At 36.6% G+C, this 15666-nt stretch overlaps 1 protein-coding gene across 1 annotated transcript in view; it reads left to right on the top strand.

Annotated features, from left to right (window-relative positions):
* The first annotated feature begins 1510 nt into the window (after positions 1-1510).
* The window catches only part of kiaa0930, a 34698-nt gene continuing 20542 nt past the window's right edge, over positions 1511-15666 (top strand). The window contains exons 1-2 of the mRNA XM_067581297.1: positions 1511-1873; positions 3862-4331. Coding sequence (XP_067437398.1) covers positions 4187-4331 — 145 coding nt within the window. The 5' untranslated portion in view covers positions 1511-1873; positions 3862-4186. The remainder of the gene's footprint in view (positions 1874-3861; positions 4332-15666) is intronic.

The following is a 15666-nucleotide window of genomic DNA, read 5'->3' as shown; positions in this document are numbered from 1 at the left end:
TCAGACGTCATAAAGTGCTTCATAATGAAAGATGAAGACAAAAAGAAAATAGAGACACAATATAAAAATAGTAAATAAAATAGAAATTGATCAATAGAACACTACTACTCAAAGGGAAGTCTGAACAGGTCTTGAGCTGCTTTTGTAAGACAGATCCAATGGGAGACAGTTTCAAAGTGCAATCAAAGGCTCAGTCTCAGTTTGGAGTCTGGAGCGAAGAACAACCAACCGACCCTGATCAGACCTTAAAAACCTGCTGGTAACCCACTGCTGATCAGTGCTGGAGAGGAACTGACTACATTTACTCAGGTACTGTAATTAAGTACAGTTTTGAGGTACTTGTAGTTTACTTGAGTATTTCCATGTGATGCTACTTTATACTTCCACTTCACTACATATCAGAGGGAAATATTGTACTTTCTACTCCACTACATTTATTTGACAGCTTTAGTTACTTTTCAGATGAAGATTTGACACAATGGATAATATAACAAGCTTTTAAAATACAACACATTGTTAAAGATGAAACCAGTGGTTTCCAACCTTTTTGTCTTTTGACGTCTTACAAAAAGCAGTGTGTAGTCGGGGTCACATTTCACATGTCTATGAGTTGTTAACAGCTCCACCAAATAGTGATTTTTCCCTCTAAATGTCTCACATGCTTTCATTTCAATAAATGTTCAAATGATCCAATATTTCAGCCAAAATCAGAAAAGATTAGAGAAAAAGTCCAAAAACTGAAAACAGATTTGTGTATCAGAACTTTGTTTTTTCTTCTTTCCTCTCCCATTAATCATCTCACCACCCCTCAGATTTATCTGCTGACCCTTTGGAGAGGCCCGACCCCTAGGTTGGGAACCACTGGACTAAACTAGCTAACTGTATATAAAGTAGTGTAAACTAGCTCCACCTCCAGCAGCTACAACAGTAACATGCTGCTCTAACACTGATGCTTCACTATTAATAATCTAATGCTGTCATATATAATATAATATCAGTCAGAGGGACCAAACCACTACTTTTACTGCAATACTTTAACTACATCAAGCTCATAATACTTATGTACTTTTACTGCAATACTTTAACTACATCAAGCTCATAATACTTATGTACTTTTACTGCAATACTTTAACTACATCAAGCTCATAATACTTATGTACTTTTACTGTAGTAGGATTTTTCATGCAGGACTTTTACTTGTAATGGAGTATTTTTAAATTGCTGTATTGGTACTTTTACTGCAGTAAAGGATCTAAATATTTCTTCCACCATTGCTTAAAATAAAACATCCAATGTAGGTTATTGATTTATCTCATGTTAAATAATCACCTGATCAATATTTGAGATGATAAAGAAAGTAAATATTAGTCTTCAGGAGTCAGGATCCCCTACACATGAGCTCCTAACACAATGACGTCATCCTTTGTCTTAAAACAAAGAGTGCACTCGTTTTAATACCCCGCTTCACCGGAGGACTTAGCAGTTGTATGACGCCGGTGTTACGCAGAATTTTGTCACCACTCGTATTCTGTGATCAGATTTGATCTTTTAACTGCATGTTTTTAATATGCTACACACTTCAATTTGAAGGCGGCTGTTAAACATGTTGCTGTCTCCATAGTAACTAGATAAATTCACAATTTATTGATAGGTTTTCCTCCAGCGTCACACAATCTGACGGGTCACAGATATAGCTGTAACACCGGCACCGGTGGCGAGGAAGGACAAAAAACATCGGATAAGCCGCTGTTTAGTAATTCGTCGGTTAAAGCTCTCCAACAAAGAACTGGAACTTTCTGTGACATTGCGTGGTTTACTCGATTAAATATTTATTAAATTAGCGGGGCTAATTAGCCGAAGAGCTCCAGAAAAAGTAAGTTATAACTGACTCTCAAGTTAGCCGTTAAATCAAGCGTAGCTAGCGTTAGACCCCGGCTGGGAGGGCAACCATGAAGATTAGCTTGCTATTTGGCTTAACTACAATTTACGAGACAAGAATACAAACAATTCACAAGGAAATAGTTTATTATTCAACTTCTTTCCTCTCCGTCTCCACCGACCGGCCGGGCGGGGACTCCTGATAGCTCCTATCGCATGGCAGCAACGCTAACTTGGGTGCGTCTGATTCATGAACCGCTACGCACCGGAGAGGCAGCGAATGGTTTGATGGAGAAGGAAGAACTTGAACGTTTTTCTTAAATGTTACTCGATGTTATGACAAATATAAATGAACTGAACAAAGTAATGGAAATGATAACGCCAGCTTGCTAAAATGGTCAACTTCAGCTCAATATTTAGCCTAAAATTTGTTGATCTTCAGTGACGTTAATACAGATGACAGTAAATTAAAGGCCAGTGAGTCTTTGCATTTTGCCGGCATTGGGACTTAAATAGTAGGAAAATTAAATGGTACAGCAATTTATTATGATGAGGGAAAATATACAGGATAAATGCTAGCTTCATAGTGTTATATTCTGTGACCTGATAGATTTTGTTCTCCTAATCCCAACCACTTATTATCTTAGATATGGAAGCCCATTTCTGTCAAGAAAAAAAAACACACAAAAATGATGCTCACACTAAATCAAAATTATGAAGTCACAACTATGAGACAGTAAGTCAAAACCATGAGATTAGTCTAAAATGTTACTTACGCTACAAAAAAATAAAGTAAATTAATTGTCTTGCATGATTCCTAAAGGACTCCTCTATAACTTAAACATATTCCTGAGGGACTTTTTGTAAGAATTATTAGAGAGTAAATCAAAATTGTGACATTTATCAAAATTGATATAGTAAGTTAAAACTGTGAGATAAGTTGTGAGAAAGTTAAAATTATACAAATTGAAGTAATTGTAAATAATATAAAAAAGAAATTTACAATAAAAATATGTAAAATATATTCCTAGTGAAAAAATGTGATATGTGTCAGTTGTTTTATTACATAATAAAACCAAGCAAAACCTGCCAAATTATCTTATTAAATAAAAAAAAAGAAAAATAAATAAACACAGTAAGTAAAAATTAAGTTAATAAGTAAGTGAATTTTTTGACTCAGTATCTCATCATTTTAATTTGAGCATTTTTGTTTTTGTCGTGCCTAAATCTTCATCTGTTTGTTTCTAGCTGTCAAATAAATGTAGTGGTGTAGAAAGTAAAATATTTCCGTCTGAAATGTAGTGAAGTGGAAGTATAAAGTAGTGTCAAATGGAAATAATCAAGTAAAGTACAAGTAAATACACTTAGTAACTTTCCACCAGAGTCCAGAAACTGTCAAAAAAATGAGAGGAGTAATTATTAGAAAACAAAAATGGTTTATTATTATATTGTTATAAAGTGTCTTATGTGTTAGGTGTTTTATGACAGAATAAAACCAAACCAAACTCTGCCAAATTAACTAATTATATACATTGAAAATAGAAAAATAAATAATCATAGTAAGTCAAAGTTTAGACAATAAGTAAATGTAATTTCTGTTGCAGTTGTTCATAATTTTTGTTTTTATTGTGCCTAATTTTTTATCCTTTTTTCTTATGTAAATTATCTTCTGTACTGTGGAATAGGGTAGTAATATTAATAGTGTCACAGAATCTGCTTGGTGACAGAATAAAATGTATGTGAGCAGTATTTAAATGAAGATAATAAATAACTCATAATTTTGACTTAAAACATAATTTTATTTTCAACATTTTTGTTGCGCCTACCTTTTCCATCTATTTTTTTTTTCTGGCATAAATTATCTTCCATACAGTGGAGCGTAATGGCCTCACAGAATCTGCCGGGTGACAGAATAAACTGTAACACCAGTGTGTGAGCAGTATTTCGGTGCTCTGTACCTTTAAAAGCCTCGTGTTGTTACAGGAAGTGTGAGGGGTGTTTCCAGCTGATCTGCACAACAGAAGGACCAGAGTGTCCCTGAGCAGCCCGACCTATCTGCTCTTTTCTCCGGCTGCAGAGCAGGGCTGCCCGGCACCGGCCTCCGGCAGGTGTGCATCGCCTCCCCAGGTGTTTAAATCGGGATTAAAAACGAGGAAAAAGCCGGGGGGATCCTCGGTGTCCCCCCCCCTCTCCTTCTCCCTGCTCCTTCCCGCTCCTCCGCGCTCCTTTAGCCGCCAGTTAGCTGCCGTGAACCGGTGCTGTGGGTATCTGTTGGCCCGGACCGGACTGTCATGATCTCAGCGCGGAGATGGCGTCCTTCCCCGGTTTGTGTAAGGCTGTCGGGCCAGCGGAGGAGGAGAACGGAGAGTCGGACGGGTCTCTGCAGCAGATGCTGAAGGCCATCGCCGACGAGAGGAACCGACTCAACATCCGACAGGAGGTCAGCGGACTCGGTGAGATGATCCCACTGGTTTTATTTTTTTATTTATTTACTGGGGCCCTGAGTGGCCCCCTGCAGGTTCCTGTACACCTTTATGTTTACCTAAACTCAGCTTTTATCATCTGATTTATGTATTATTTACCCACAACAACATATATGTCATATAAATGTCAGGATACTTTATCTTGGGCCTATGTGACAGTTTTTGTCCTGGGCAGTAAGTATCATTTCCTAATTGGTTATGCAGCTTTTAGGCATAAGCAATCAGGAAATAACACTTACCAGCCAAGAACAGAAATAGTGTTAGATAGTGTTACCAACCAGGCAAAGTAGGCTGTTGCTCCAGGCGTACACTGTGAGAGCTGCAACCAACAATTATTATCATGATTAGTTGTTTGGTCCAGGCCTTGGTGGAGGAAGTATTCAGATCCAATCTCATAAAAGGATCTCAAAGAACATTAGCATCATTTAATAATTTAAATCTTGCGTTGTTTACATCCATGTTTGCTCACTGGCAGCCTTCTTCTTCCTTATCTTTGTGGGCACATTGCTATTTTTTTGTTTTACCACCACAAACTGTCAGTTAGCGTTATAGCTTGATGTGTATCACATTGTGCATCTTCGTGCACAATAAAAACAAACCCACTGGTATAAACATTGCTCCATAGCGCTACTAGTGTTTAAAAACTCCACAGGGTGCCTTTTTAATTTAATTTAAAGGTTTAAAGTAGTGTGTTACCTGAAAATTAAATAAAGTCCAACCTGCAGAGCAGCAGCATGAGGTTTCAACACAGAACAGCTGGCCGATTAGAACTCCGACTAATGCTCTGTGGGTCTGAGATTGTAAATGAATTTAAAAGGTTGGCGTGGGACGTTAAAAGTCACACCCAGGTTAGAAAATGTTCTCAACTAGTAAAGGAGGAGTGTAATCCTTGAACTAATCCTCAGCAGCTTACCCTGATGATCATCGTTTTGTGTCATAAATGTCTTTTTGCTCTATAAAAGAGCTGGAGAGAGCAAATTTAGCACGGCACATCTTAAAGTCTCTTAATTGCATCCACGTTTCCTTCACTTGCATCTTTTCCTTTCGTCTTTGTCCCTTCCACGGAGGATGCAAGGAGACACCTAAGGAAACCAAGTGAGGAGAGAGGAAACGAGGAAGACATCCTCTCCTCTGAAGCGTCACATGAGGCGACGTCCGTTTCTGATGACGACGGCACTTGATCGCAGCTGATCAGCTGTCGGTCGGCTTTAACAGCTGTAGAGACTTTTGATGGAGTTTGTGTCTGCACAGTTATCACTGACGGAGCAGCTGTTTCCTCTCTGCAGCCTGTTACTTGTTTAACAAACACCTGCACATGAATAAAAGCCTGCATTCAGTATTTATACTGTGTCCTGCTCAGAGGCACAGGAACCGTTTCTACTGGCAGAATGTGTTTATACAGGTATTATTTATTAATTATTTATTGATATCCTGATAGTGAATTCATTATTTAATAACTGAGAATATGGCCACGGTGTCTTCTGAGCACCAGAAATTATTTATTTGGCTCAGGGAAAATGTCTATGAGTTGTTAACAGCTCCACCAAATAGTGATTTTTCCCTCTAAACTTCTCACATGCTTTCATTTCAATAAATGTTCAAATGATCCAATATTTCAGCAAAAATCAAAGATTAGAGAAAAAGTCCAAAAACTGAAAACAGATTTGTGTATCAGAACTTTGTTTTTTCTTCTTTCCTCTCCCATTAATCATCTCACGACCCCTCAGATTTATCTGCTGACCCTTTGGAGAGGCCCGACCCCTAGGTTGGGAACCACTGGACTAAACTAGCTAACTGTATATAAAGTAGTGTAAACTAGCTCCACCTCCAGCAGCTACAACAGTAACATGCTGCTCTAACACTGATGCTTCACTATTAATAATCTAATGATGTCATATATAATAATATATCAGTCAGAGGGACCAAACCACTACTTTTACTGCAATACTTTAACTACATCAAGCTCATAATACTTATGTACTTTTACTGCAATACTTTAACTACATCAAGCTCATAATACTTATGTACTTTTACCGTAGGAGGATTTTTCATGCAGGACTTTTACTTGTAATGGAGTATTTTTACATTGTTGTATTGGTACTTTTACTTATGGGAAATTCCAGTTTATTTCCCATAAATGTGGCCATTGTGGCTCTATTGGGTGCATCTCAGCTGATATGGCGGATCAGAACGACATCTGGTTCGAGCGAGGAAATATCAAATAAAAGACTTGAGATGCATGAAAAATCCTACTACAGTAATAAGTATTATGAGCTTGATGTATTTGATTTAGTCATTTGTCGAGCAAAAATACCGAAAATTAATCTCAAATGTGCAGATTTGCTGCTTTTCTCTGTCATATATGAAAGTAAACTGAGTTTTTTAGATGTAACTCTACTTCATTTCATAGATCAAAATGTGGTTGACCCTCCACTAACTCATAGATACTGCTGCTGAGTACAGCAAATAATGATTACTTTCATTATTGATTAGGCATTTATCCATGAAAATATTGGATAATGAAAAATTCCGGCTGTAATTTTCTGTCGGCCAAGGTGCCGTCTCGAAATGTCTTGTTTTATTTGACCAAAAGTTCAAAACCCAAAAATATTCAGTTTACAATGATGCAAACGCACAAAAGCAGCAAATCTTTGCATTTGAGAAGCTGGAACCAACTTGAAATGGACTAAAATGATCAATTGTTTATCAAAATAGTTGCAGATTAACGTTCTGTCGATCAAGTAATTGTTGCAGCTCTATTGCTAAGTTATTAACGTTTATCATGAGTCTTTTGTAATTGGATCTTGCTGATGAAGCTTGTTTAAAGGAAGGTGAGAGGCGTTATTGATCAGATCTTGGGTTATCAGTCCTGAATAAACATGCAGAAAGCAGCAGTTTGGTGTCCTGCAGCGACTGAGTTCACAGTTAACCCTGACTGTACTCTGCGGTCGTCTGGTCTGGAGATGAAACCGGCTCCAGCAGTAGATCCCAGGAGACCGTTGTGGCGCTGCTTGTTTCTGTGGCTCATTTTGTTCTGACGGTGAAATAAATAGAGCTCTGTCCTCCGACCCATGACTTCATCACAGCACACGAGCCTCCGTTTATCAGAACAACCACGTCTGCATTGTTGACGTCACTCGCAGGGGAAGTGCTTCTGTTTCAACCAGAGCTGAAGGGGTTTGTTTATGAGTTTCAAAAGGATCTTTAAGTTGCATCTAAGCCTGGTTTATTACCGACCTGATGTCATATTCCTATAAACATGCCGGTACCCGTTATCACATAGTCAACTGCTTGTTTTGATCTAAAGGTGTTTTGCAGACTTCACATTTTAGCACCATGTTGTTGCTACAAGTACATTAAAACTGCCTTACAGCATTATTAACTGTCATGAACAATATATTTTTATATATATTATAAAATGTAGTAAAATAATAGTAAAAATAGGGAAAACCTCAGCGTAGTCCACCTATAATTTAAACTCTGTCTCCTAGAAATGACATTCATATACGAAACAGCGTTGCTTTTTGCTGTGATAATGTATTTATATTCCTCATTGCTCTCCGTTATAATGACCTGTCCCTCCTGACTGAAGTAGGCGACACGCGATTGGTCTATTTTGCGTGGAAAAAGAGTCAAATGACGCAAAACGCCCCCCTTCATGGGTACGCGCACAGAAAGCCTGAGTTAACAAAGAAAGTTCATAACCTCCGTCGTGATACCACTTATCTCTGATTGTGAGTTTAGGGTTTGTTGAGCCAGCTCACACAAAGAAAGCCTGGGTATGTTGAACTTGCTTCGTAGTTCAACCCCTCTGGATCTTTCTCTGACCTGAACCAAGTGCTGCCAGAGTCTGAACACAACCACAAACACTTCTACCAGCTGATATTTCACTGTAATATCAGATATTTGGTGGAAAAAAACCAACCAGATACGTCATCTCTGAACGTTTCACTCTCTCGTTCAGTAGTTAGACTCCCATGATTCCCGTCTGTCTTGACTTGGACTACAACTACCAGTTGCAATTAGATCAAAGAGTTTTATCTGGTGAACAGTGGAAATCATTACATTTTCTTTAACAGAATGGGAAATGACCCAAAATAAAATTGATAATTCATCCCTAAAACATGTGTAAACCGTGTCCTGAATAACTGAGCATGGCAGAATGCATTCAATGTTTATTTATATGGTCTAGTTTGGCTGATTTTGTGCACGTTCAAGCAGGTTTGGTTCATACTTTGATACTTTGCTGCTCGGTTATTTCTGGCAGCTGGTCGGCCGTCTTTGCTCTGACAGTATCTGGTGTTTCTGTACTTTATTCAGAGGTCCGGTGTGGAGAGTCTGTCCTTGGATGGTCCTCTACAGGCTGCTGTGTGAGTCAGGTCTGACAGTCAGCAGTGACTCAGGACTTTATGTAGCTGGAGAAACAGACTGAAGATCTGTAGCACAGGAACTTAAACACTGACTCATAGTTTAACACCAGTAAGTGTAAAATACACGATTTGTATGAGGTCACCCAAACATTCCCTCCATTTGTGATAAACTATGAGCATTAATGCAATTAATCGTTTTCATGGTTTGTTAATCTGCCGCTCGCTTTTTCAATTCATAAATTAATTGTTTAATCGCCAAGGAAATGTCAAAAAATAATGAAAAAATGGCCATCAAATGTCCCAAAGTTTTCATTTTTTAGAAATGTATTTATTTTTCTTTTCTCATTTGTGTAAATATGGTTTTTGATTTATTTTTAATTGACTGTAAAATATATAGTGTAAGAAAGCTTGAGGTGCAAATGCTAGCATATGTAAGAAAATCTACTTTAAATGCATTCTCACAATTAAATCTCCATAAGAAACATCACAGAGACCAAGAAGATGTCTTCAGATCACTTGTTTTGTTCGACAGTTGGTCCAAAAAAAGATTCAGTTGGCAATAATATGTGGCAAAGGAAAGCTGCGAATCCTAATTTCCCTGTCCTCATTTGAGGGGAGATCTTTGGCATTTTTGCTTGGAAAAAAATGACTTAATCAACTATCAAAATAGCCGCCCAATGTTTGACTGTTGAATTGATTAATTGACTTATTGTTTCAGTTCTACTTTGAAATATTAAAAAGTAGAAAAAAGAGTCCAAGATGATGTCTTCAAATGTCTCGTTCTGTCCGACCAACAGTCCAGAACACAAAAATATTTACTTTGTAATGATATAAAACAGAGAAAAGCTGAAAACATTGGAGAAGCTGCAACCAGAGAATTAGTTTCTATCCTTGATGAACACAGTTTAACAGAGTTTTATTTTCTGTTGTTTCAGCACAAAATGTTTTCACTTAGTAATGTTAGCATTTGCTTCTACTTTGCTCTATTTTTTCAATCGGTGTTAATGAAACTCAACACTTCCTGTGCAGGCGTTTAACATAAAGTCTGAAGGGCTACGACGCTGAAACTCCTGCAGGAAGTGTTGAGTTGAATTGACGACAGTTTAACAGTGATCACAAAAACAGCAAAGTAGAAGTTAGTAGAATTTAGAGCTGCAATGATTAATCCTCTTCTTGTTCTTTGTGTTGTTCTTCTTCTCATAAACTATTTTGATAATTAATTGTAATTTTCTAAGCAAAAAAAAAAACAATATTACAGTAGTACATTTTTGTCCTGTAACATACAGCGCTGTCAGATCCTCAATGGTCCTTTAGAAACCAGTTCAAGCAGAAGCAGCAGATGACATCAATGATTCAGGTTTAATTACCTCCTAAACGCACGAGTGTAGCTCTCCACAGTGAAATACGGCTCTGATGGCTGCTATAAATACACAACTGATACAGAATACAGCTTTAATGTTTGTTGTTCAGTAACAGAAAATAGATGCAGATGAATAGAAGCAGGTCCTTCACTCATCTGCTGAGATCTGCTCTTCATAAACTGTATGACGTGTCTGAGTGCAGTGTTACTGTACGGTAAAAATATCTGTGTTTGATCCGACTGTGACTCAAATGATTACAAATCCTGCTGAATTTTTTGATGACGTCAGCGTGGCTGAGCTGAAAAAAACAAAACAGCAAAAAAAAAAAAAAACTACAGTCTGATTTTCTGTCACATCTGACCCCAAAACATCATAAAAACATCATTTCTGCCAGTTTCTAACATTTTACATGTCGTTCGGTTTGTGTTACAGTTTATTATTATAGTATAGTCTGAATGCACATATGTGTGAGTATGACTGTAGGCCATCACAGACAGGAGGAGACCACAGCGGGAGGCCTCCCATCTGTTTACATTGTGCAGTCTGTTTGTTGAACATTCATGTGTCCTGACTAGAAAAAGTGTAAAATCTCACATTCAGACAAAACATGAACAAAATGTAGTGTTGGTTTAAATTCACAGGTCTGATAGTAGTGCCAGAACCTGAGAAGAACCCGTTCATAACGTATAAACAAAAGAAAAATAACGAATGAGAAATAAAATCAATAAAATTCAACTATACTGTCATTACTTATTGACAACAAAACGACTATTTTTGTTCCAGGATGGTGCAACCTGGTAAAAATACCAAAAGATAATGAATTACTGTAAAAGTTGAGTGCTAAATTATTAAAGAGGCAAGATAATTAAAGTGTACACTGTGCAAAAATGCAGATACTTTTGGATTTACAGTATTTGGCCAGGTTTGATGATATCTATCTTCAATAGATTTACACAATAGGAAAACATGTTTTAAAAGAGATATAATGTGTTAACGAGTGAGCTGTAGAAATATTAGTACATGTATTTTTATCTTTGATTTTTGAGGCTAGCTGTTTCCAGTCTTTATGCTAATCTAGTCAAGTGGAGTCAATTATAGAAGACATTTAAAACAACAAATGTTGACCAAAGTACTTTACAGAGACACAAGAATTACAATCAAATAAAAATACAGACAATAAAAGTATATATTAAAAATGTTGGATAAAATCAGGTTGCTCAGAGAACCACGTTTTATTAGTCTATTAATTGATTAGTTGAGCAACTGTTTTGACAATTGATTAATCGTTAGTCATTTTTCAACAAATGTTTCCTTGTTCCAACTCCTCAAATTAGATGATTCCCTACTACTTTTCTTTGTTTTATGTTAAATTTGTAATCTGAGTATTTGGGGGTTTTGTACTTTGTTGGACAAAAAACTTTTAGGGATTTTTCAGGAAATTGTTAAGATATTTTTCACTGTTTTCTGACATTTTACAGACCAAATGAATTATTAATTATCCAAACAATAATCACAAAATCTTCAACTGTTCCTTTGAGATTAGATTAGGTGGATTGGTCAGGATTTTGGGGTTTTAGTGGGTTCAGGTCTGCCTGAAAACCTCCAGCCTGAAGCAAAAGAATAGAAACGGGGTGAAAAAAGAGGAAATCTTTAGTCTGAATGCTGGATTAGTCAACGCTGCCATGAGGGCAACTGTCACATCTGTGTGACGTCTTCAAGTTGAATCCTTTTCATCCAACCTGCTGCATGTCATCAGTTCCACCGCAGGATTTCAAAGAAGATGAGCCTGAAGGCCTCATCACATGACATTCATTCATTCACTCATTCAGCCTGAACACATGACACACGGGAGGTCACATGGATTACAGCAACGTGGAATCTTCTCTTTACATCAGGTCAAGTCATGGCAGATTATCTATGAAGCACATTAAAAATCAGTGTGTTTAAAAACCTAAACAATAAGAATGGCCTGTGAGGCAGAACTCAGAAGATTAAGTCATGGGGCATTCCTAATATGAATAGGGAGTCCAGTTATCTTAATTACTATAATTGAGGAGGTCTAGAGCTGCAACGATTAATTGATTTGTTGATTTGAAAATTAATTGGCAACTATTTTGATAATCAAATAATCATAAGTATCATAAGTATCATCTTTTCAAATGTGACGATTTAATTCTTCTCTTTGTCGTACACGATGATAAACGTAATATCTTTGGGTTTTGAACTTTTAGTTGGACAAAACGACATTTGAAGATGTCACCTTTGGCTGTGGGCAACTATAATGGACAATTTTACAATTTTCTGACATTTTATTGACAAAACAAAAGAATAAAAATAAAAAAAACTTCATTGATACTGAAAATAATCATTATTTGCAGCATATAATAGTGATTAAGGAGGTGTTAGCAGTCCTTTTATGTTTTTGGGCGTCACTGAGGCAGGGATGTCCCAATCAACTGTTTTTGGCCCCGATTCAGATCCAAGAATTTAAATTTGATACCATGACTGATCCAATACTTATTTTCACCCATAAGTCTCCCATCAAACTTAATTCATCCCAAAATAAATTCTTGTGCCAAAGATGCTCCGTATACAGTACACACTAAAATTAAATGCATAGCAGCATTAGATGTGAAATGATGATTAAATATATCTGACACATTAAAATAAACGCTGTCCTGTTAAAAACTATTTTGTGTCTTGCAGGTGGTTCTAGTTGTCTTGTAGGTGGTTCTAGTTGATATTTAGTTAGTTCTAGTGGTTTTGTAGGTGGTTCTAGTGGTTTTGTAGGTGGTTCTACTTGATATTTAGGTGGCTGTAGTAGTTCTATAGGTTTTATTGGTCTTTTAGGTGGTCCTAGTAGTCCTGCAGGAGTTGTCTTTTCAGTGGTTCTGTGGAATGTGTAGGTGGTTTTATTTGTCCTTAAGGTGGTTCTAGTGGTCCTGTAGGGGGTTGTAGTTGTCCTATTGGAAGTTCTGGAGACGCTGTAAGTGGTTACAGTTGTGGTTCTAGTAGTTCTTTAGGAGGTTGCAGTGGTCTTTTCGGAGATTCTGTCGAACATGTAGCTGGTTCTATTTGTCCTTAAGGTGGTTCTTCAGGGGTTATAGTTGTCTGTTGGGTGGTTCTAGTAGTTCTTTAGGAGGTTGTTATGGTCTTTTAGGTGGTTCTAGTGGTCCTGTAGAGGGTAGTAGTTGTCTTTTAGGAGTTTCTGGGGACGCTATAGGTGGTTACAGTTTTCTTTTAGGTGGTTTTAGTAGCTCTTTAGTTTCTAGTTGTCTTTTAGGAGGCTCTAGTGGCACCTACAGTTATGGGAGATTTTGGAGTGACGTGACAGCGCTTTCTACCACCATCATAAAAACACCAAAGGAGAACGTTCCTTTGGAAGAATTCAGTTCATCCCTCCGGTAAAGTTCCATACACTTTGAAAATCCGTGACAAGGAGAACTGAAGCTGTTCTTTATGCTGGTTTTTCTTTTAATTTGTCATCCATCTGTATACAGTATGTGTCGGCCTGACTTTGAGATTAAGATTTCAGTTTATATTTTAGTGAATATGTTTGAACCTCTCTGTATTTATAATAATTACAGACTGGTAACTCATAAATGTGGATTCTGCATCTTTAGCCTTAGTGGCTGTTCATCCATCCATCCATCCATCCCTTTAGGTCAAACTTTCATCCAGGTCACTGAAGCTTTGACAGAGCATCTCTGAGCTCCCACCAAGTATTATATAACTGTCATGAAAAATACAAAAGCCCGAAACATGGCTCATGAAATTTCTCTCCGATGCCAACACAGAGAGATTTCGGAGTGATTCAGCTCACTTTCATCAGATGATGAGTGATAGTGCGCTGGGCTTCATAACACAGTTGATGTATTTTTAAAATGGGATACGCAGCTATAAATAGAACAGGACTTTTATCAATGTCTCTGAGGCTGCTGCAGAATGGCTGCACTCTAACGTGAACATAGAGATATGGAGGATATCAGACTTTAACACCCTTAAAAAAAAAAAAACTTTACCCAAATAAAGAAACTGACAATAATGAGAAAGTAGAAATTGTCAAATATGTTAGCCTGTTGGTTGCAGCGGACTGTAAGGGTCAAGAGAGGGTTTTTAATATTAATGAGACCAGTAAGAAAGCACAAAAACTATCAATTCTTGTTTTTAAATATTTTCTTTCACTTTTTTCAAAATTGAACATTTTACATGCAAAACAACAATACACATGAAATACAGAACAGCTAATGCAACTAAGGTAAAGAAAGAAAAAAGAAGACATGGTAGCACATTATTTTACAGGTCCTTTTTAATGTTATACTAATTTCCTGGAAATTTTCGGTGTGAATGAACGGTAAACTTTGAGGACTTTTCTCAGAAAGGATGCAGTTTGGTACAAAAGACAAAACAGTTGAGTTTAGTCGGTAATTACTCATGTTTGGGTTCATATGTAGCTGTTAATTTGCAAAAATCCTCACTAAATTAGATTCTTACCAATTCTTTAACTGACAGACAATACTTAGTTTTCAGTGTGTGGTTTTGTGTGTCAAACTACATATTAGCACATAAGATTCTTTCTTAAAACTCTATATAATGAGTATTTTAACATTTACTGTCAAATTACATAACTCTTTCAAAGAAATGTCCTAAGAATGAACAGTAGCACATCAGCTTTTTTTAGAAATTTATTTTTAAAAAAAATCTTTAAATTCCTGTAAAAAGTAAAGGATCCATAAAATTAAGTGTTACTGACATTGTTAATAGACGCTCACTTGTATATCATTTTCATGAAACAACCCAACATGCTAATATATTGTTTGATAAACCAAACTACACGGTGAAAAGTACATTTTTTACTGTCAGTTAAAGAATTGTAAAGATTCAAATTTTATTAAGTTATTATGACATTAACAACTATGTTTGAACTCAAATATAATGAGTGGGCACTGACCAACTAGACCAGCCGAACACTTTTTTCTATTTTTATCAGAATTTGTACCAAATTGCATCACCCTCTCTGTAAAATGTCCTAAAAAAAACGTTAAATACCTGCAAATTACACCGAAATTTATATAAAATTAAAACACCTGTAAAATAAAGCATTACGTAAGACAATAGTAACTAAAATTAAAATAAACATTTAGACAGTAATAAAGTTTGTTTCTCAAACAATAACATTTTTTGTCTAATTGTATAGAATTATTGATTTCTGTAATACACATTTAAACTGACAGTCTTATAATTTTCATTTAGTGTCACACATTTTTTGGCAATAATTTAGTAAGATTTCTGTAAGTTTAACAGCGTTGCCATGATGATTGTTTAAGTTGGTTAAGTTACCTAACAGGAACATTTCAGGATCAACTGGGAGATTAATCCCGTAGATTTGTGATAAAATACTTCACCAATCTATTTTAGTGCTGTCATCATCACATTTGGAACAAGATGTATCCACCCATTGAGCCGTGGCCGCCCAAGTACAGCTATAACACATATTTCCATTCAAAAATGTAAAAAATCTTCTGGTATTCAGTGATGGCTGCAGCTCTCTGGAAGCTTCTCCTCCTCTGTTTG

The sequence above is a fragment of the Thunnus thynnus genome, chromosome 23 (genome assembly GCF_963924715.1).
Source record: "Thunnus thynnus chromosome 23, fThuThy2.1, whole genome shotgun sequence".
Lineage (NCBI taxonomy): Eukaryota > Metazoa > Chordata > Actinopteri > Scombriformes > Scombridae > Thunnus > Thunnus thynnus.
This window is presented reverse-complemented; position numbering and strand designations above follow the sequence as displayed.